The following is a 19,984-nucleotide window of genomic DNA, read 5'->3' as shown; positions in this document are numbered from 1 at the left end:
GGGGCGGGCTTCCCTGGTGGCGCAGTGGTTGAGAGTCCGCCTGCTGATGCAGGGGACACGGGTTCGTGCCCCGGTCCGGGAGGATCCCACATGCCGCGGAGCGGCTGGGCCCGTGAGCCATGGCCGCTGAGCCTGCGCGTCTGGAGCAATGGGAGAGGCCACAACAGTGAGAGACCCACGTACGGCAAAAAAAAGAGTGGAGGGGCATGAAAAAGGGGTACTTTCTCTTTTGTTTGTTTTCAGTGAGTTTTAACACCTTTTTAAAAAATGATTCTTTTTTGTTACTATTCTTTTATCTACAGAATAGTAACAATAGTACATCGTTGTGCCAGTACAGACAGAATACTTACCTTTCCAGATTTCTGCTCATCTTATTTCCTAGGAGAAATGAAATGCATTGGCAATCAAGCTGTAATAGTTAAGAGAGACTCTTGATTGGAGACATTCTCCACAGATGCTTTGTATCTAGCAGAAATTAGTATTGAAGACCCTCATACTTGTAGAGTGAGCTTTAAAACCAAGTATAACTCCTGTTGTATTGTCCTATATATAAATCGTCTTGTCTATTATAACACTGCCTAATAGACAAGGCGTGCAGTAGACAATCAGGAAACACTAGCTGATTAAGTAAACAGCATTAAAAACCTTTAGGACAAATGATAATAATGTATTTTTGGAATTAATAACATGTTGTCTCCATTATTTGAAAACAAAATTTCTAGAGAAGTTTGAACTTTTCATTTTCTCCACTGTCAAGATGTTTAAATGCCCTGAGTCCATTGGTGTATGTTTATCTGTTTAGGGTTTTCCAGTGGCAGGTGGTGGTACTTCCAGTTATTAAAAAGCTAAACAGTGTCGAAGTTTACTACACTGACTAGCTGTGTACCCAACAAGCATTTACTTTGACCCCCTGTAAAAAGGAGAAAAATAATAGTATATTTCATAGTTACAACAATTAAATGAGGTAATCCATGTGAAGGACTTAGCACAGCACCCAGCCCATAGTAATTGCTTGGTATGGTATTTGACCTATGTTATAATTTTTTAAATATCCGAAATCTTTTTTTTTTTTTTTTATTTCAAGAGTAGACCCGCATCAATACATGGGGCAGAAAAACCTTTGACCTTCTACAGAAATAAACTGAACTCTCTTTTTCACAGGGAAGTGTCTGTTTATGTCAGGGCTGAGTGAGGTCCAACTGAATCACATGGATGATCACACTTTACCAGGAAAATATGGTATTGGATTTACCAATATGGTGGAAAGGACAACACCAGGCAGCAAGGATCTTTCCAGGTGATTGCATAACATTCGGTTTTTTAGGTTGGAACCTTGGTCATGCTGGGTGCCTCACGTACTCTAGGAGCATCCTATGTATCTAGTTTAAGCTGAGCTTAACAGTTATATGATTTGATCTTTTACAGAAAGCTATCTGAATTTAGCGTATTACAAATATTGCCATATTTATATTTTGACTACTTTTTAATTCGATTTTAGTAAAGAATTTCGTGAAGGAGGACGTATTCTAGTGCAGAAATTACAGAAATATCAGCCACGAATAGCAGTGTTTAATGGAAAATGTAAGATTTACTTTAAAATTTTATCTTTTTTCTTTGCTAACATTATGGGCAATGTAAATATGCTTGTATTTCATTTCAGGTATTTATGAAATTTTTAGTAAGGAAGTTTTTGGAGTAAAAGTTAAGAACTTAGAATTTGGACTTCAACCGCATAAGATACCAGACACAGAAACGGTAAGTCCTTAAAACTACATTTGTAAATCAACTAAATATGAATTTTCTCTAGCTAGTTTCCCCTTTTTATTTGTTCTGTCCATTTTTAATTTATGCCGTGAAAAAAAAAACACTGTATTTTGTGGAATAATATCTACATATCAACTTGAAGTAACAGTTGCAAATTAATTCAGATACTGTTATAGTTTTATTCGAAAAAGAAACATTTGTCAGATAAATGTCTTTATGACATTATGTTAGTTATGTTATTGGGCTAAAATATCAAGAGAAGCTGGCTCACAAGCTCATTCAAAATATATTTAATGGCATATTCTTGTCAAATTCAAGTGGGTTAGCCCTTATTCAGTTGTGAAACAAACGTGTAAATATAGACATGATCCCAATTAGTGAAACTGCTAATCACCCCTCGTTTATATATCCTGACCCAATCTCATGTTAGAGCCATACAAACAGAACAGCCCCGTCGCAGACAAGCATCCAGCCAACCTGACTGGCATTTGGTGCTATTGTCTTTATACATAAAGGCATCATGAAATAACACATTGGCTTTCAAACTCTATAATTTCTGTGGAGTTTATGCAGGCATTTGATTCAAAGTTTGCTTCTTAAATATAGTTTTAAGTTTTGTTTACAACTTTTAAAATAAAAATACACATGCACAGACCTCTGTGTTATAGACAGCATTTTAAATGACGAGAAGCCAACGTGCTGACAAGTTTTTGTGGAGACCTCAGAATAAAGTTTCTGCCACCAATATATATTTTAACTTCTTTTTAAATTTCTTCTGTTTTTAACTAATAAATACGTGATTGATAAAGTAGGTTGTAGCACTGGTCATTCTTTAAATTGCAGCCTACCCTTGCCTACTTGGGTAAAATTGTACAGATGAGTTCACTACTTCCTATAAAGTACTGCATTATTGTCCCTTAAATGCCAGATGCGGCTCAGGTGTGTCTCTTGGATGTGTGATCATAGTAGTGCAATATTAAGTGAACCTGAATCATATCAAGATAGGTAGTTTTAGCTCTTACAATGATCTGTGAGTGCATTTATCTTATAAAATTTATTCTTATCATGAAGTATTCAGAGTTATTGATGATATTAGTGATCCAGCTTTGAAAAAATCTACTTTTTCAAATTTCTGGATCACTTTAATTGAAGACTATCTTGAGCTTGGAAAATGTGCTGTTACAAAACCTGGTAGCATTTGCACCTACATATCTTTCTGAATCAGGATTTTCTAAATGCTGCATAAACAAAAAATTAAGTCAATAACGGTTTGTTTTTTTTTCTGTAATATATGGTATAGAGGCCAATTTAAAATTTGTAAAAAATTGCAACTGGAAAGTCCAAAATTCAGCAGCCTCACTCTTTTATATAAGATATAAATATCCTTATATACTTTATGCTCTGTGAAGGACAATTTGTCATCATCATCCAAAATGATAAATGCAAATATCTTTCTTCCTAGCCATTCCACTTCTAGGAATTTATCCAACAGATAGACTCACACATATTCAAAATTAAATATATACAAGGTTTTTTACTACAGCTTATAATATTAAAAGATTGGAAACAACCTAAATGCCCACAGGTGGGCTCTGGTTAAATTATGAAACTACTACACAGCTATAAAAAAGGAAGCTTGTTTTACTCTGATATAGATACCTGATACTGAATTTGATACGGAATTATCTCTGAGAGACATTGTTGAGTAAAAAAAGCAGGGTGCAGGATAGGGAATAGAGCATGTTACCATTTGTGTGTTTTTAAAAGGGGTGAGGGAGAGTACATATATCAGATACATTATTTGATTGTATATTTATGGAAAACCTCTGGAACTAGCAATTGATTGCCCTTGGAAAAGAGAACTAGGTGGATAGAAACAGAATTTAGAGGAAAGACTTTTCATTGTATACTTACATGTCGTTTTGTACGAACACTGGGGGAGGCGGGAAGCCTCATTGTTTTTGATTTATTGACTTTGTACTAAGCAAATATTACAAATTTGGACTCAAACACAGCTACTTTTATTGATTTTGCATATATTTATATAAGTATCAAGTTATTAACCGAAAGAAAGATTTTCTAATCTCAAGATGAGTGGATTCAATAGAATTGTAAGATTTCTATAACTACAAAATGTTATGATTCTAGCTCTGCTATGTTATGCCATCATCCAGTGCAAGATGTGCTCAGTTTCCTCGAGCCCAGGACAAAGTTCATTACTACATTAAGCTGAAAGACTTAAGAGATCAGTTGAAAGGCATTGAGCGAAACACAGACGTCCAAGAGGTGCAATATACATTTGACCTGCGGCTAGCCCAAGGTATGTTACCACTGTCACTCCTGTTGTTCGTTTCATGTATATCTACATTATAGAAAGTATGCTGTGAATTTTAAATTAAGCAGGAGAGAAGAAAACAATATTAGCAGCCAGAGTGCTCTGATAACAGGTGTTAGTCACTATTAAAATCCTTTTCCCAAGGACTTCCTGTCTCATCTGAGCGCTCCTGCAGATGTCTAGGAGCCAAGAAACAGTGCAGCTCACCTCAAATTAAATCTAATAGGTTTTGACAGCTTTTATGAGTTAATTCGGTTTATTTTACAAAGTGTTTAAAGCGAAAGTTGTGTCTCAGATGTGACATTCAAGAAAAAGATTTGTTCACGATAATTTTTTTTGAATAAAGCTATCTTCAAAATTGTTACATACAAAATCAGTTTTAAATCCCTTTTACCCTTCTCACAGAGGATGCAAAGAAGATGGCTGTGAAGGAAGAAAAGTATGATCCGGGTTATGAAGCAGCGTACGGTGGTGCTTATAGTGAAAATCCGTGCGGTAGTGAACCTTGCAGCTTCTCTTCAGATGGGCTGAGTATGTCCCCTCCATCTGTTTGTTTCTTTCAAAGACTTGGTTTTGCCAGGATTGGGGAAAGAAGTATTTTTAGAGAGAATGAATTCCTGAAGAATGGGAACGGAAATACAAAAATCTATTTAGTGACTTAGAGTGAAAATTCGATCGTTATTTGGTGTTTAACTTCACAAGCTTTTACAGCTCATTTTCTTTAAGTCACTGACTCTAAGTCATCCTAAGTGCATTTCCCTCCTTGGATAACAAATGAGGATTTATCAGTCCATATCTTAAAATAGAATAGAAATTTACAATTGTATTCAAGAAGCTTGCTTAACTATTTTAATAACAGCTCTCTAATTAGATCATTTAAAGCTTTCAAATAGAGTAAACTAACATTCTTCCCCCCTTCCCCCCTTCTCCCCCCTCCTGCCAGCAGCTGACAGTGGAGGATCAACTTTCAGTGACATTCCAAATGGGCAGTGGATGACCCAGTCATTTACAGACCAGATTCCTTCCTTTAATAATCACTGTGGGATGCAAGAACAGGAAGAAGGAAACCATGCTTAAGAATGGTGTTTCTCTGCCCTGCTTAAATGCTGCAGTTTTAATGCAGTTGTCAAGAAGTGGCCCTCTTGACACCACCTCAAAGTGGTTTGTTAACTGAAGTATTTTATTCATATTTTACTCTGGTGATGTAATCATGGTACAGTAGAACTACTTACGGACCTAAGTACTTTGGAAGGAGAAAGTAGAGTTTTTTGTGTATGAGTTTTTGTATTGGAATTCATCATCATTCCAGCTTTTTATAAACTATCTTTCATTTATGAAGAAATTGATTTTCTTTTGGGAGTCATTTTTAACCTGTAATTTAAAATGAGTCTGCATATTTACACTTGATTATTAGCTGTGCATAAACTTAGATGCGCCGTTATCCCTTTCATGCGTAAGAAGGGCGTGCTGATGATAAGATTCCCACTGGTAAAGAGGCAAATGTGCTGATTTTCATCTGTGAGGTTAACCCTCAGTGGAGTCTCATTTGGTAGTTCTTAGTGGTGTTTGATGGGCTTCCTGAGTTGTATTCACACTCAGACCTCCTTGCTTTACCGGGGGTGAGCATTTCTGAGTTGCTTGGTAGTAGAAATGGAGTATGGCCTTGCAGCAGCAAGGCTAACCCGGCCTTACATGTCAGGGCCATGAGCCCTGGCTTTGGCCCTCTCACCCCCATGTGTTGGTCCTCTAGTAGGCAGACACTATTCTGCTGGGATGGTTAAGTTCCAGAGAGTGCAGAAGACCTTTTAAATTTTGCTACTTCATCTGTGTTTTACTTGAGAGACGTACATTTGATAGGGAAGGAACTGAGTTTCTCTCTCAGTATCTATCACCATTCAAATTTTATCCTCCTTGGCTTTAAGCATGTAACATGGAAATGATGAGAAATGAACTTTCAGACTGAGTAACAAGATGCTGGAGGTGTTTGATAATCTTATTTAAACTGGTGCTTTATGTACATGAGATGTACTAAAATAATACAGGATTTTTCTTGCTAGGTAAATTGAATAAGCCAGTAATTTAAAAAAATTCTTTCTCTTCATCATTGCTCTTTGTTACTGTGGACTAAGTGAACCTCATGGCCAGGTTACTTTGAAGTAATGTACCTTTGTGATTTTCTAATGCATTTTCCATGGTGCTACAAATAGTCCAGACTACTGGGCCTGGTGGATATCAAAGCTGGGTATTCAGAAATGCCAGTTGCATTTACTCCTGATCACTTCTGAATATTCTGATTTTATACCTACCCAGGGAGCATGCTGTTTCTTGATATGAAAATATTTATGAGGTTTTTTTTTTCTAAAAGGTTATATAACCTGTTTTTTTTGTAATAAGAGATACAAATTATTGTTGTGAATCTTACCATGCCTTTGTAGCTATAGCTATGATGGATTTTATTTTTCCTTTAGTCTAGGTAAAGCTGTGTAAAAGTCATTCGTGTTATTTAAATTACGTACTGTACTGCTGTTTACATGGATGTTTTGTGCAGGTGCTTTGAAGTGCCTTGCATCAGGGATAGGAACAATTTAATTATTTTTTTCCTGGGACTCTGTAAAGCATGTAACTAGGTATTGCTTTTGTTTTTAACAATTACAGCCTTACATAGATTTTTTTTTTTTTTTAGTGGAGAAAATACCTTTTAAATTATGATGGACACGCACTAGAGAATGGGTTTGAAGATACAATGGCGTTTTTCATTAAATATGACAGATGAACAGTAAATGTTGATATACCCTATATACAACAATATGAGACTTTTTCATTAAATAATATCTAAAAAGTTTTTAAATTCATTTGAAAATCTGATGGTTTTTACAATAAAAAATACTGAAGATGATTATCCTTAAGTTGCATTGTCTTCTTTAGCAAGACGTACTGGTATTCTTTCCCCTCGTTAACCTGAGATCAGTTTGTCTTCTACTATATTTAACATGTAGAATAATATATAATTAAAATCATTAAAAATCTATAAATATTTTATTTTTTTTCAGACATTTCATGTTTTAAATGTAATATATTGTTCTACCCAAGACAAGACTGACAACCTGTTAAAAAATATCTACGTGTGAGGGCTTCCCTGGTGGCGCAGTGGTTGAGAGTCCGCCTGCCAATGCAGGGGACACAGGTTCGTGCCCCGGTCCGGGAAGATCCCACATGCCGCAGAGCGGCTGGGCCCGTGAGCCATGGCCGCTGAGCCTGCGTGTTCGGAAAAATTAAAAAAAATCTACATGTGAAAAATATATTTAGAAATGTTTTAAATTTGTGGCTATAATTTTCATTCAGAGTTAAGCAAACTGATTGCTGAAATCTATCTGGGTTTATTTCTTCCCAATAGCATGTTTCACTCACATTATCTTCTATAATTGCCACTTGTACTTAAGGAAGTAAATCAATACCTATATGATTCAAGGTACTATTTGTACACAGTAGGGTTTTTTGTTTTTGTGGATCATTTGTATCAAAGGTACTGTTCATAAAGAACAGTGGTATAGTAGGCTACAAATGGACAATTCCACATTATTTATACAGGAAATATTGAAAATGTCGTGTTATATCAGCTGTTGGGATGATGGAGTTTAAATATCCCTGCAGGGTCAGGAACAAACCAGCTCTCCCATAAGTCGTTGTGAACACTAGGGAAGTCCCAAGGTTTATGTCTTCCATTCCAGTGGAGTAGTTTTGCTTCCTGCAGAAAATGCTCCGAATATCTGGTATCTGGATTCCAGCCTTCATTGTGTTTAGAGGAAAGTAATAGGTTTTGTTAGGAAATTTAAATTTTATATTAAAAATTCAATACAAGTTCATCATAAAACAAAAAAGAAATCAGACAAATCAATGGGTATGCAATGAAGAATTTACCACCTACCCTAATTTTCCAAGATAACCACTGTTAAAGAGTTTCTGGTGAAATTCTTCCAGTAATGTTCTACCTGTATACCAGTGTGTGTGTGTGTGTGTGTGTGTGTGTGTGTGTATGTATTTTTTGTACCCTGCCTTTTAAAATTACTGTCTTGGAAAACTTTGCACAGCAGCACATGTGAATTCACTGAATCATTTTTAATGGCTGCATAGAATGGATATATGACAGTTGAGTGAGTTTCTTATTAAGGACATTTAGGCTGTTTCTGTCCCTTCACAAGCATAAACAATGCTACAATGAACAGTCTTCTATGCATATCTTGTACAGATAATATCTGTAGGACAAAATCTTGTATATGGAACTGCTAGATTGAAGGGTCTGTGCCTTAAAAATTTTGATAAGAGATTGTCAAATTGTCCCCCAAAGACTTTTTATTAATTTCCCTCCCACCCAGAGTTTATAGTTCTTGTTTCTCTGCATTTTCCGTCCTTAATATGGCAGCATTTTCTTTTAAACCGTCTTGTGTTTACCCTATAAAATGTGACTGAGAATGAGATCTGCTTTTTATCAAGCAGCTGCCTCCATTTGAATATTACTCTCCTCATAAGTAATCGCTTAGAGACTACGCATTTACCTTGATATTGTTATTGATCAGAATATTTTTAGAATATCTCTTCCAGAAGTACATTAAGATCTTGTGAATATAAATTTTTAAAATATCCTATCATGTTGCATTTTCTTTCTAGGAAAGAGAATGTGGTGTTTTCAAAAAAACAACTGAAAGTCCATTGAGTCAAGAGAGGATGAATAGCTAGAATATTATTATTCTCGTTTAACGTATGATGTAAGAGGGAAACACCCCCCTCCAAACCTTTCTTTCATTATTCATAAACATAGCTGTGCAGGGAGTTGCAGAAGAGGAGCTAGGTGTTTGGGCTATAGTAGCATAATTGGAATAATTATCAACTTCCAAAGCATCTATACAAGGAAATGCTCATCTGGGGAGCAAAGCCTTCACGTGGGAAGTCTCCAGGAAGTAGGACATTGTCCCTCAGCCCCACGACTGAAAGACTCTGTAGGGGCTTGCAGTTTTGCTTTTAGCTAAATAAATTTCATAATTAAAAATCTTAAGCCCACCTGTTTAGACCCAAACTTAATACCCATTAGTGTTACACTGCTTTCTGTTTTCAACAAACTCTAAAACGGAATCATTTTTCAAATGATTTCTGTGTAGCTTTACTTTGCAGACCATCCCTGATTCCAAAACGTTCAGCAGAGACGTAGGCTCTGTTCTGCAAGGAAAAATGACTTCTCTCCCTTGGGAAGATTTTGCTCCTTCCTACTTGTCGGTAAGTTAGATGGTTCATAAAATGTAATTCTGAGTCTCTGTTCCAAGATCATAAAATGCTCTAACCCTATCGATCTAAGCTCCGCATAGCTGTTCCTACACAACATTTTAATAGATATTCCACTTTGATGAGGTTTTCTACACACTCATCACATGGAAATGTTGATGTCTGACCTAACAGTGAACCCAACATTATTATAAAGCGAATCAGACAGAATATTAGTGTCCTTAATGTCCCCATGTCACTCTTCTACGCATACGGATGCTCAGAAAACTCAGGAGATTCTGGTGAGGCAGAAGCAAATCTACACAGCATCACTCAGAGGAGACAGTAACCCAACTTCCACAGTTTTGTCTGTCTTTCCTTCTACAAGGGAGAGTAGGGGACATATCACCTTGCAGGATTGTTCTGAGAGAAGTAAAGTTCACGTCTATCCCTGGAGCCTAGCCCAGGGCTTGGCAGTGTATGGGCACCTGATAAATATAAGTCCACAATCCATTGTCTCCAGTTCTAAAATAATCCATCTCCAAATGTCTGAAAACAAAAAAGATTTTTAATAACTTCTTTGGCAGCAAAATCTATAACCCTCTCACGGTAGTGCATAATATAAGTATGTGTACAACATTACCTTTTAAAAATTCAAAACCTTTCTATATTTCTAAACAGATCTGGCCCAGTGGTTTTGGCTAATGGGTTGTGGCCATATGTTTGGATGAATGTGAATGTCTTCTGTGCCAGGCTCTGTCCTAAGCAGTTTACACATATTAGGTAATTTGTTCCTTGTAAAAACATAAGGTTCTATCAGCTTCCTTTTACAAGTGAAGAAACTACGGCACAGAGGGCTTGAGTAACTTGCCCAAGGTGATAGAAAATAGCAGAGTTGGGATTCCAGTCCATACCCCAGAGCCTGTACTCCTGTAGTGAAGAGTGAATAAAAGACTTGAGGGACTCACGTAGTGCAGTCATTAAACAACTTCTTTTTAAAAGAGAAATTGCCGGCTATCTAAATTCATCATAAACTATTATGGTAATTCATTTGGTTTTGTCCACTATGGGCTACTGCAAGAGGGCAATAAAGGCATGTGAAAAAGTTCTGACAGTGCAAGTTCCATCGTAACAATAGTTCATGTTTAGCAAGCACGTACCATATGCTAAGCATGAGTCTAACTGCGTTTCCTGAACTCCTAGAAACACACCTCTCAGGTCATTTTTATCACCTGCATTTGCAGAATCTGAGGCTTAAGTAACGTGTCCAAGGTTACCTCCAAGGTCAGCTGGAGGATCTGAATTGAGGAAGCTGGTGCAATGGCACACGCTCCTCGCCTTGGTGCTCACTGGGTCTATAAAATGCACATTGGTGTTCTTCTGAAACACTTACCCAGGTGCCTTATGTGCCACAGGGGGTTGATGGTGGAGTATTTCCCGTGAAACACAATCAGCATTGGGGAGGTGGCCACCCCTCCTCCCAGGGAGCTGCTGTAGAGGTTTTCCCTAAGAAACAGAATAAAAAAGCAACATTTGTCCTGGAGTCCCACAGACTCAGATGAAGTAGAATCTAATCATTTTAAAAGGTCTAAGACAGTCCCTCACTATATAACTATGGTCTTTCATTTTTCTCCAACTTCTTATTCTGGAAAGCGTTAAACCTACACAAAATTGTAAGACGAATACCATGAACTCCCATATACTTTACCTTGATTCACAGAGTGTTAATATTTTGCCATTTTACTTCTCAGGCCTTTTTATGGCAAACTTCAAAGATCCCAAATTCTGATCCTACATTATTTAGAATGACTCTACTCACGAATTCAAGGTTATGATAATATTAAAAATATCCAGATATAAAAGATGGACAAGATATACAATGCCATGATAATAGTAGTTGTGTTATTTTTATTTTCTCTCTTAAAACTTCAATGATGAAAAATGATTTAAAAATTCAATCTTTATTTTACTTTACTTTTCTTAGCTTTAAGTCAGTCAGTGTATTATGCATATTTGAAAGTTTCACCGCAATGAGAAGCCTGCGCACCACAACGAAGAGTAGCCCCCACTCGACGCAACTAGAGAAAAAGCCCGCGCGCAGCAACTAAGACCCAACGCAGCCAAAAATAAATTTGAAAAAAATTCTAAAGTTGATACAAAAAATTCAATCTTTAAAAAGTTGACTTTACAAACAGGACTTAATAAATTTCATTGGGGGCTTAAACGGACGAAAGACCAAACACAGACATTGCTTTAGGAAATCAAGCTGGATTCATTTTTCTAAAGGATCCTTAAGGAAGTTAGTGATGTCAGGATACACAGCACATTTTCCAGGACAGATGGAAGGGCAAATTTCCACACCCTAAGATCCTGCAGTTATGGATTATAATGTCTAAGTGAATGAGGGTAATATCACTGTTCAAAAAACCCAGCATTCTCAATCTTAACAGGCCAGAGGAAGTCTGAGCATAGGCTAGTTGGAATATATGCCTGAGATCATCAAACTTATTGTAATATTATATATATTACCGAGAGCAATTCAATACAGTACATTCAGGCATCTCCCTCAACCCCTACAGGCCAACATGAGTTTAGTCCAGGTATGTTCCTGAACTCAGTACAGTGGGATCAGTACAAGGATCAATTGCTCTGATGTCTCCAGGAACCAGACTCACAGGGCCTTTGACTGGTTGTAGGCTTACCCCCTCCCTAACCCATACAGGTATAATACCTGTTCTCTCCCTTCCTTAAAATGTTGAAATATTTTCCTAAACCTGCTCTTCTGGAATACTATCTTCTGTCTATGAATTTCAAACATGGCCTATAATGTTTTCCCCATCGTATTTCTTTTGCTAATGATATTGCATTTAATTAATTTACAATAAAAAGGTAGTTTATATGAGTTCTTTGATATTTAAAACGTCTTATCAATATGTATAAAGATGAAGCTTGTAAACTGTCTTGTTCAACTCTTCTATAAGCTTTCTAATTTTTAGTCTTTATCATTTACTGAGAGAAGTATGTTAAAATTTCCAGTTGGTATTGTGAATTTCTAAATTAGTTTTTGGAATTGTCAATGCATGGATTATAAATATTAAGGCCGTGTCATTAAATGTTGTTAAGTGATATTTTTTTATTTTTATTTTTTGCAGTACGCGGGCCTCTCACCGTTGTGGCCTCTCCCATAGCAGAGCGCAGGCTCCGGACGCACAGGCTCAGCGGCCACGGCTCACGGGACCAGCCGCTCCGCGGCATGCGGGATCTTCCCAGACCAGGGCACGAACCCGTGTCCCCTGCATCGGCAGGCGGACTCTCAACCACTGCGCCACCAGGGAAGCCCGTGTTAAGTGTTATTTTTTAAAAAGTTTACTTTATAAAATAATTCTTAAAAATAAATCTATGTAAGAAGGAGAAACTCGACTAAGATAAATGATTTGCAGTCAAAAAGGTTCACTAGAATTCTGGGAGAAGATTTAAAAATCACATTACTAAACAATTTATTAGAAAATGTTTGTATAATAAGGGATTGCACAGGATCTCACCTCCTATGACATATCGTTTGAGGACGGATTTTTCATCCACTGCTCCCTTTTTTCTCAACAGTGCCTCTGTAAGAAAATCTGACCTCAGATGTCTGAAATATTTCTAACCCCTGAGCTATGCATAGAAAATTAATGGAATAATTTTACTCCCAAGCATGGAAAAAATGGTAGACGGCCACACATACTCTACATTTTTTTGCATCCATTTCTCCAATTGTTTGGTGATACGCTGGTGCTTCCATTCCGTCATGTTGGCAACAATCACACCAGGATTGAAAGAGCAAGTGCTGGGGCTGATGCCAAGGTCTTTTATCGTCTTCTTCCGGTAGTCCAGATAGCCCATATACGTGTTCTATAAAGGAAGAGGATATGTGTGCTTTTGACCAAGGAATCTTTTGTTTCTGGAAAATAACCACTTTCTTGAGACCATCATGCAGCACCTGGGCTTCCTTCTGTGTCACTGGCCACTTCCTGGAGTCCTTTCCCAGTTTTCTCTTGTTTCCCCAACCTCTAAAAACTGAGTGCCCCTAGTCTCATGTCCAGCATCTGCTCCTTTCTGCAGCATCAACTCCCTAGACAGCCTCATCTTGTCTCATGGCTCTAAATCTCTCCGTGTAGACAGCCCGGACCTCTCCTCTGGATTTCCAGGTCTACTACATCTGCCAACTCTATCTGTCCTTGTGGGTGCTTAGTAAGGCAGCTCTCCTTACACCCCAAAACTGACCCCAATCCTATCCCAAACCTGCTTTCCTACAACCTGCCCTACTTCAGTGTCCACTCCATCCTTCCAGTTAGACAGACACCTAAGGTCATTAGGTCATCCTAGACTCCTCACTCACTTTTCATCCAGATCTCAGCAAATCCTGTCGGTCCCATCTTCCAAAATATATTCAGAAGCCAACCACTTTTTTTGCTTTTTGACCACGCCACGTGGTTTGTGGGATCTTAGTTCCCCGACAAGGGATCAAACCTGGGCCCTCAACAGTGAGAGCATGGAATCCTAACCACGGGACCACCAGGAAAGTCCCCAGAAGCCAAGCACTTCTTACTGTCTCTACTACCTTCCTGGTCCAAACCATAATTACCACTCACTGGATTTCTGCCAGCTCCTCCCAACCTGTGTCCTGCTTCCACCCTTTTCAATCCCACTCTGTCTCAGTGTTACTCATCAGCTCAAAGCCCCTCCAGTGGATTCCCGTCTCATTCAGAGTAAAACCCAGACTCCCTAAAATTCCTGCCATGCCCTCCACCATCTACCCCGCCCCCATTACCTGGGGGTAATTATTCTCCCCCTTGACCCCTCTGCCACACTGACCTCCTTGTTCCTTTAATACACCAAACACACCCCTGCCTCAGGACCTTTGCATTTGCTGTTACCTCTTCTGAAATGTTTTTCCCCTAAATATCTATTAAGATAGTTGCCTCAGCTCTTTCAGGTGTAGGCTCAGCGACAACATCTCAGTGGAGCCTTCCCTGACCACCCAACTTAAAATCCAACCCCACCTCCACCCTGATCCTCTGTTCAATATTTTACTTGCTTGCTGACCGCCTCTTCCCACTAGAATGTAAGCTACCCAAAGGCGGAATTTCAGTTTTATCTGCTGTGTTACCAGCACCTAAAACAGTGTGAGACACATAGCAAGCACTCAATAGCTAGTTTTGAGTGAATGTAAAATGAGGAAGGACACACTATTTCACCCACCTCATGGTATGCTCAAAGACAACATGGATGTAATGGAACTATTTAAGCACTTTTCTATGTGCAGGCACTGTTCTAAGAACTTCATGCATATTACCTCATTAGTTGCATACGATAGCTTTACATGTATTAACTAATTTAACTCTCCCAATAACCCTACCAGAGAAGTATTGATACTGTTATTACCTCTATTTAAGAAATGAGGGAGAAAACCACTGAGCAAGTAACTTGCCCAAGGTCACAAAGCTACTAAGTGATGGAGCCAAGATTTTGACAGGCAGGTCTGGCCCCAGGGCCTAGGCCTTAAAGTGTGTCACAGCTTAAATGTCACACATGTAAAATTATTTCCTGGAACTTTTTTTGAAGAACAGCATTCCATTCGTAAGAGCATCTTGTATTGTAAAGCCATTCTTTTGGTTTCGGTGTTACATCTGGGTTCGACTGTCTTCATTTCTACCAGGGTTAAGGAGCTCTCTACCTTGGAACAAAATCAGTATTTTCCTCTGCTGAAAGGAGGGGGTGGGGAATAATGGTCAAACTCTGAAAACAGAACCAAAGGTTCAGTGAGTCTCTTTTACAGTAAACACCATCTCTGCCATAGAGTGTGGCTGCGAGTGACTTAGATAACCACTGTCGTTCCTGGAGCATTTACTGGACACTTAGACATCATGTTATTTCATCACAACTCACAAAAACACAACCAAATAGATGCTACTGTTGCCATGTTTCAGGTAAGGAAAGCGGGACTTGCAGGGGTGAGTAACTTGCCCCGGAGTCTGTGGGAGCAGAGCTGGGATGTGAATGGGAAGCCCGGGCCCCTGGCTGTTTGCCTCCCAGCAGTCCCCCAGTCTTCTCCAAGGTGAGGATGACACTCGTTCTGAAGTGCAGGGAGGAGAAGGGGCAAAGGGAGGATTCCAGAGACATGTGCCCACCTGCAGCCCCACAAGTCTGTGTATGTCCTGGGAGGAGGGCAAATCGCAGTCATCTGAGAAAGCTGCCGCGTGGCCCAGGGCCAAGGTGGTGTCGTACAGCTCTTGGATGTCCCCTGGATTCACAAACACCACGAGTTACAATAGTATAGCACTCATTCTAGGGCTAGATAGAGCCTTCGAGCTTAAACAATCCCTGATTTTGCTGTGGGGGAAAAGTATGTGATCCATGGTTTCAAGTGGCTTGGCAATTTTCTTGATAAGAAGAGGTCATATCAATTTAAAAAGCCACTTGATAATAAGCTCAGATCAACACTGGTCAGATTAGTTCTGTTGCTGTGTACGTACCACACCAATGTGCGCGCGCGAGAGAGAAGGTGACATTTAACACTAAAACTTAGCTCGCTTCTAAGAATGTTATCAGTGAGGTTTTATCCCCCTACATTTTAGGCGTGCAGAAAAAGGAAAGGCCACCTATTACAGACTTTTACAAGCTACTTATTACAAACTTTGACAATCAGAGAGTGGCTCTCAGAAAGTCAACTGGATTGTCCCAGAAAGTATCAACCCGTTTTCAAAGTATTCCCTGATTAACAACACTAGACTCCCAAATTTAATAAGCAATCAAAACCACTGAGCCACTAGATATTTCAAACATGAAGAGAGACAGTCATTCTACTTATCAGCTGCTCTGTTTCCGAGTGTTCTTGGCATCGGTGAGCATACCTTGTACGATTACATCATCATCCAAATAGATGACTTTCTCGTGTTGATGGATAAGCAGAGGGAGATAAAATCGAACAAAGTTCAGCTGTTAAAACAACAAAAGCAGTGATTGTGGGGAAGAGACAGAAGACCCAGTGACTAATAGGTGTGCTGGGGGGGTCAGCTTTGACCATGGCCTCTGCTCAGCTCCAGGTCTGGAGCAGAATAAAACAGAGGCTGCAAAGAGGTCTCACCTGAGCTTCTTGATGCCCAGTTTACCTGGGCCCGGGGACTGAAACCAGCGCTGGTCAGCAGTTCTTCTAGATCCAAACCCCCCACTGGTGAGACTGTCACCACTTTCATCTCTGTGAACTGATGCAGCGGGAGTCACAGAGGCTGTCAATCTTTCTGGCCACAAACTGTCTGCTTTCCTCTACACTCAGTAATTTTGACTACTGTCAACTAAAGCAGCCTTAAACACACATGCACACTTACGTGCGCGCACACACAGTGCACACATACGTACACATGTGCACACATCCACACACGTGTGCATGCGCACGTGGAGCTCATCTCACACGTCCCCACATCACACACACAGGTTCACCCTCTTAGCTCCTTGAACCAGAAAAAAGCCAGAGAAGCATGGGCTAAGGATGGGGGTCTTAACGTTTTAATAGCTACAGTACTGTATAATGCAAAGTTCCAACTCAGCTAGCACTCTTGATAATAAATACCTGGAATTGGAAAAAGATCTTATCATCGGAGGGCTTCGAATTTAGTTAATTTTCAAGGATGGATTTCAATAATAACCACATGTAGAAGGTAGCTGCATTTTCTGTGCACCTGCCATCAAAAACACCACTCTTCATGCAGAAGAGGGTCCCTTTTGTAAGAGCTCTTGCAGTAAAACACCTTAAGATTCCCAATGCCAGGAAGCAAGTTGGTGTCTCCTGAAAGTATGTCAATACTCTGAAGTATATAATCCATCTTGCTACCATTTTTCCTCAGCTGCTGGGATACTCTGAGCTAAGTGTAAGGTCCCGGCACGGTACACACAACTGCCTCTGGGCTGGGAATACTTTTTCTAGGCCTCACAACTCGGGCCCTGCCCTGCCCCACAGGCATATTTACACACATAAATGCATCCTGCATCTTCTTACGCTTCGTTTCTTCTTTCATAGCTTCATTATTGTTTATCTAAACCATCTTACATCCTTTCTGCAGTAGGTAGCTTTTGAATTAGAAATAAGCAGCGTTTGCTGGACACCTAAAACTGTTAGGCTTCTACAACATTCTGTGGGCATCCCAGTGGCTGGTGTTCCACACTGAACAAGGTCTCACTGAGAACCATCCCCGACATGTGCGATCCCTACTCACAGGCTGGAGCAGTTCAGGCCTCGCGGAGTCTGGTCTGATCTTTCCTTTGAGGACCATAGGGTTGAATTCCACGATTTTAAAGTTTATTTCTCTCAGTTTAGAATGTTCGATCCATTTTCTAAAGGGATGACAAAAACAAAAACAGAAAACAAGCTCGAGCACACACCTCCAAACTTTCCTCAATTTGCCTATTGCCTCAATCGGAAGTTAAAATATGTGCAACCTTAGTAGAGTCTAGTCTATAAATCCTTCTGATTTTTTCCCCATCTGGTTTAGCTTTGAATCTTTTTTTTTTTCATTCACATAACTTTCTGCAAAGGAAATGAAGCAAAATAGTAATAGCCAAATATTTCCCCAGATCCACATAATCTCCACAGGAAACTAGAACAAAAAGTGTTCCTTCTTTCTTATAAAGCAGCATCTGTGGTTGACGGTGCTCTCCTTTTTATTTTTTATTATTTTTATTTTTGCGGTACGCAGGCCTCTCACTGTTGTGGCCTCTCCCGTTGCGGAGCACAGGCTCCAGACGTGCAGGCTCAGTGACCATGGCTCACGGGCCCAGCCGCTCCGCGGCATGTGGGATTTTCCCGGACCAGGGCACGAACCCACGTCCCCTGCATCAGCAGGCGGACTCTCAACCACTGTGCCACCAGGGAAGCCCGATGGTGCTCTCTTTGCCATGGGTTAACAGCACTGTAAGGAAGCCCGGCCTTCTGAACCTGCTACTTTGACTGAATCGTGTTTACTCTGCTGTTTTGACTCCAAGGATGATTTGAATTTACCTTTGCCTCTCAATCTTCTGTCCTTGCTCCCCATTTTCTCTTCCTCCTCCTCTCCACCCTCTCCCCTTATGTGTTCTCAGTTTCACAGAACTTGAAATACCTTGAACTTCCCTTCATCTCCGCTCTCTCCACTTCCTCCATCCTCCTTAGAAATAGTCACTGTTAACAGCTGGGGATCTTTCTGGGTCTTCTTTACAGAAATACATATATGTACATGTACAAATTTACAGTTTGGGGGTTTTGATTTCATTGCTATAGATTGAATGTTGTGTCCCCCACAGATTTGTATGTTGAAACCTAATCCCCAGTGTGATGGTATTTGGAGGTGTGGATTATAGGAGGTGATTAGGTCATGAGGATGAAGCCTTCATGAATGGGACTAGTGCCCCTTATAAAAGACATTCATCCCAGTGAACTCCCTTACTCCTTCTGCCATGTGAGAACACAGCGAGAAGACAGCCTGCTATGAAGCACGAAATGAGCCCTTACCAGACATGGAATCTGCTGGCACCTAGAACTTGGGCTTCCCAGCCTCCAGAACTTGAGAAGTAAATTTCTCTTGTTTTTAAGCCAAGCCATCCAGTCTGTGCATTCGGTTACAGCAGCTCAAACAGATTAAGACATTCATAAAGTGGGTCATACTATATGAGGTGTACTGCAACTTGTATTTTCCACTTAGTAATATGCCTTGGAGATATTCTATGCCTTCTTTCTTTGTTAACAGCTGGATCCTATTCCATAGTTCATTTAAATATTCTTTCACTGACAGACATTTAAGCACTTCACAATTTTTTTACTACTTCACATAATGCCGAAATTAACATTATTGTACATATATTTTGGTCATATGTACTAGAATTTCCACAGCACAGATCCCCAGCTGTTGAAATGGAATGGTGAGTCTAACTATATATGCATATACCATTTTATTAGATATTGCCATATTGCCCTCCCAAAATTGCTTTACCAATTTATGAAGTGTACATTGTGTAAACAAGGAATAAGCATGTCCATTTTCCTGCACAGGACGGTGTTGTCCTATTTAGTTTTTACCATCCTGATGAGTGCAATGACACGCCATTGTTTTCATTTGCGTTTCCCTGTTGGTAACATGGAAATGCCTTTTCGTGTTTGCTGGCCATTTATAGTGTTTTTTTCTGTGAATTGTCTGTACTCTGTGCTCATTTTTCTACTATACGCTCATCTTTTTGGTAAGAGTTCTTTATACATTTTGGACAGTAATCCATTGTCTATAATACATGTTGAAAATGTCTTGCCTAATCTGTTGTGTGATCAGTTTCACTTAGTGTTTTTCACCAGTTAAAACTTTTTAAATATTAGCAGTCAAATCTGTCAGTTTTTTTCCTTGGGCTCAAGGAGTCACTCTCCATACCAAAATTATACAATTATCCCACATTTCAGTAAGACATTTAGAATTTTGTTTCCTGTTTATTTCTTTTAAATCCAACTCCGATTTATGTTTTAGTATGGTGTGTGATAGGAAAGAGATCACTCTGCAGTTTAAAAACTATAATTAGTGATGATTCTGAGCCATATTAAATTACTATATTAACAGTCTCTCAGGTTAAGACAGC

General features: G+C 39.3%; 2 protein-coding genes across 7 annotated transcripts in view; one reads left to right on the top strand and one right to left on the bottom strand.

The window, feature by feature from the left end:
• The window catches only part of TDG (thymine DNA glycosylase), a 31,989-nt gene extending 24,705 nt beyond the window's left edge, over positions 1 to 7,284 (top strand). For 3 of the 4 annotated variants that reach the window (XM_024732136.1, XM_024732132.1, XM_024732135.1), the window contains 6 exons: positions 1,162 to 1,297; positions 1,499 to 1,581; positions 1,661 to 1,755; positions 3,913 to 4,084; positions 4,505 to 4,630; positions 5,043 to 7,284. In XM_024732136.1, the coding sequence (XP_024587904.1) occupies positions 1,162 to 1,297; positions 1,499 to 1,581; positions 1,661 to 1,755; positions 3,913 to 4,084; positions 4,505 to 4,630; positions 5,043 to 5,176 (746 nt within the window). In that variant the 3' untranslated portion in view covers positions 5,177 to 7,284. The remainder of the gene's footprint in view (positions 1 to 1,161; positions 1,298 to 1,498; positions 1,582 to 1,660; positions 1,756 to 3,912; positions 4,085 to 4,504; positions 4,631 to 5,042) is intronic. The other variant, XM_024732134.1, reaches the window with a different exon arrangement.
• Positions 7,285 to 7,371: 87 nt separating this feature from the next.
• GLT8D2 (glycosyltransferase 8 domain containing 2) overlaps positions 7,372 to 19,984 on the bottom strand; it is a 41,348-nt gene continuing 28,735 nt past the window's right edge. Inside the window, exons 5-11 of one of the 3 annotated variants that reach the window (XM_024732086.1) lie at positions 17,608 to 17,725; positions 16,249 to 16,333; positions 15,526 to 15,638; positions 13,080 to 13,246; positions 10,746 to 10,858; positions 9,762 to 9,901; positions 7,852 to 7,885 (exon numbers count right to left, since the gene is read on the bottom strand). In XM_024732086.1, the coding sequence (XP_024587854.1) occupies positions 9,798 to 9,901; positions 10,746 to 10,858; positions 13,080 to 13,246; positions 15,526 to 15,638; positions 16,249 to 16,333; positions 17,608 to 17,725 (700 nt within the window). In that variant the 3' untranslated portion in view covers positions 7,852 to 7,885; positions 9,762 to 9,797. Of the gene's footprint in view, positions 9,902 to 10,745; positions 10,859 to 13,079; positions 13,247 to 15,525; positions 15,639 to 16,248; positions 16,334 to 17,607; positions 17,726 to 19,984 lie in introns of all 3 variants that reach the window. The other 2 variants (XM_024732084.1, XM_024732085.1) reach the window with 2 other exon arrangements.

The sequence above is a fragment of the Neophocaena asiaeorientalis genome, unplaced genomic scaffold (assembly GCF_003031525.2).
Source record: "Neophocaena asiaeorientalis asiaeorientalis breed wild unplaced genomic scaffold, Neophocaena_asiaeorientalis_V1.1 scaffold418, whole genome shotgun sequence".
Taxonomy (NCBI): domain Eukaryota; kingdom Metazoa; phylum Chordata; class Mammalia; order Artiodactyla; family Phocoenidae; genus Neophocaena; species Neophocaena asiaeorientalis.
Note: the sequence above shows the minus strand (reverse complement) of the source record. Positions and strands in the feature narration are given on the sequence as shown.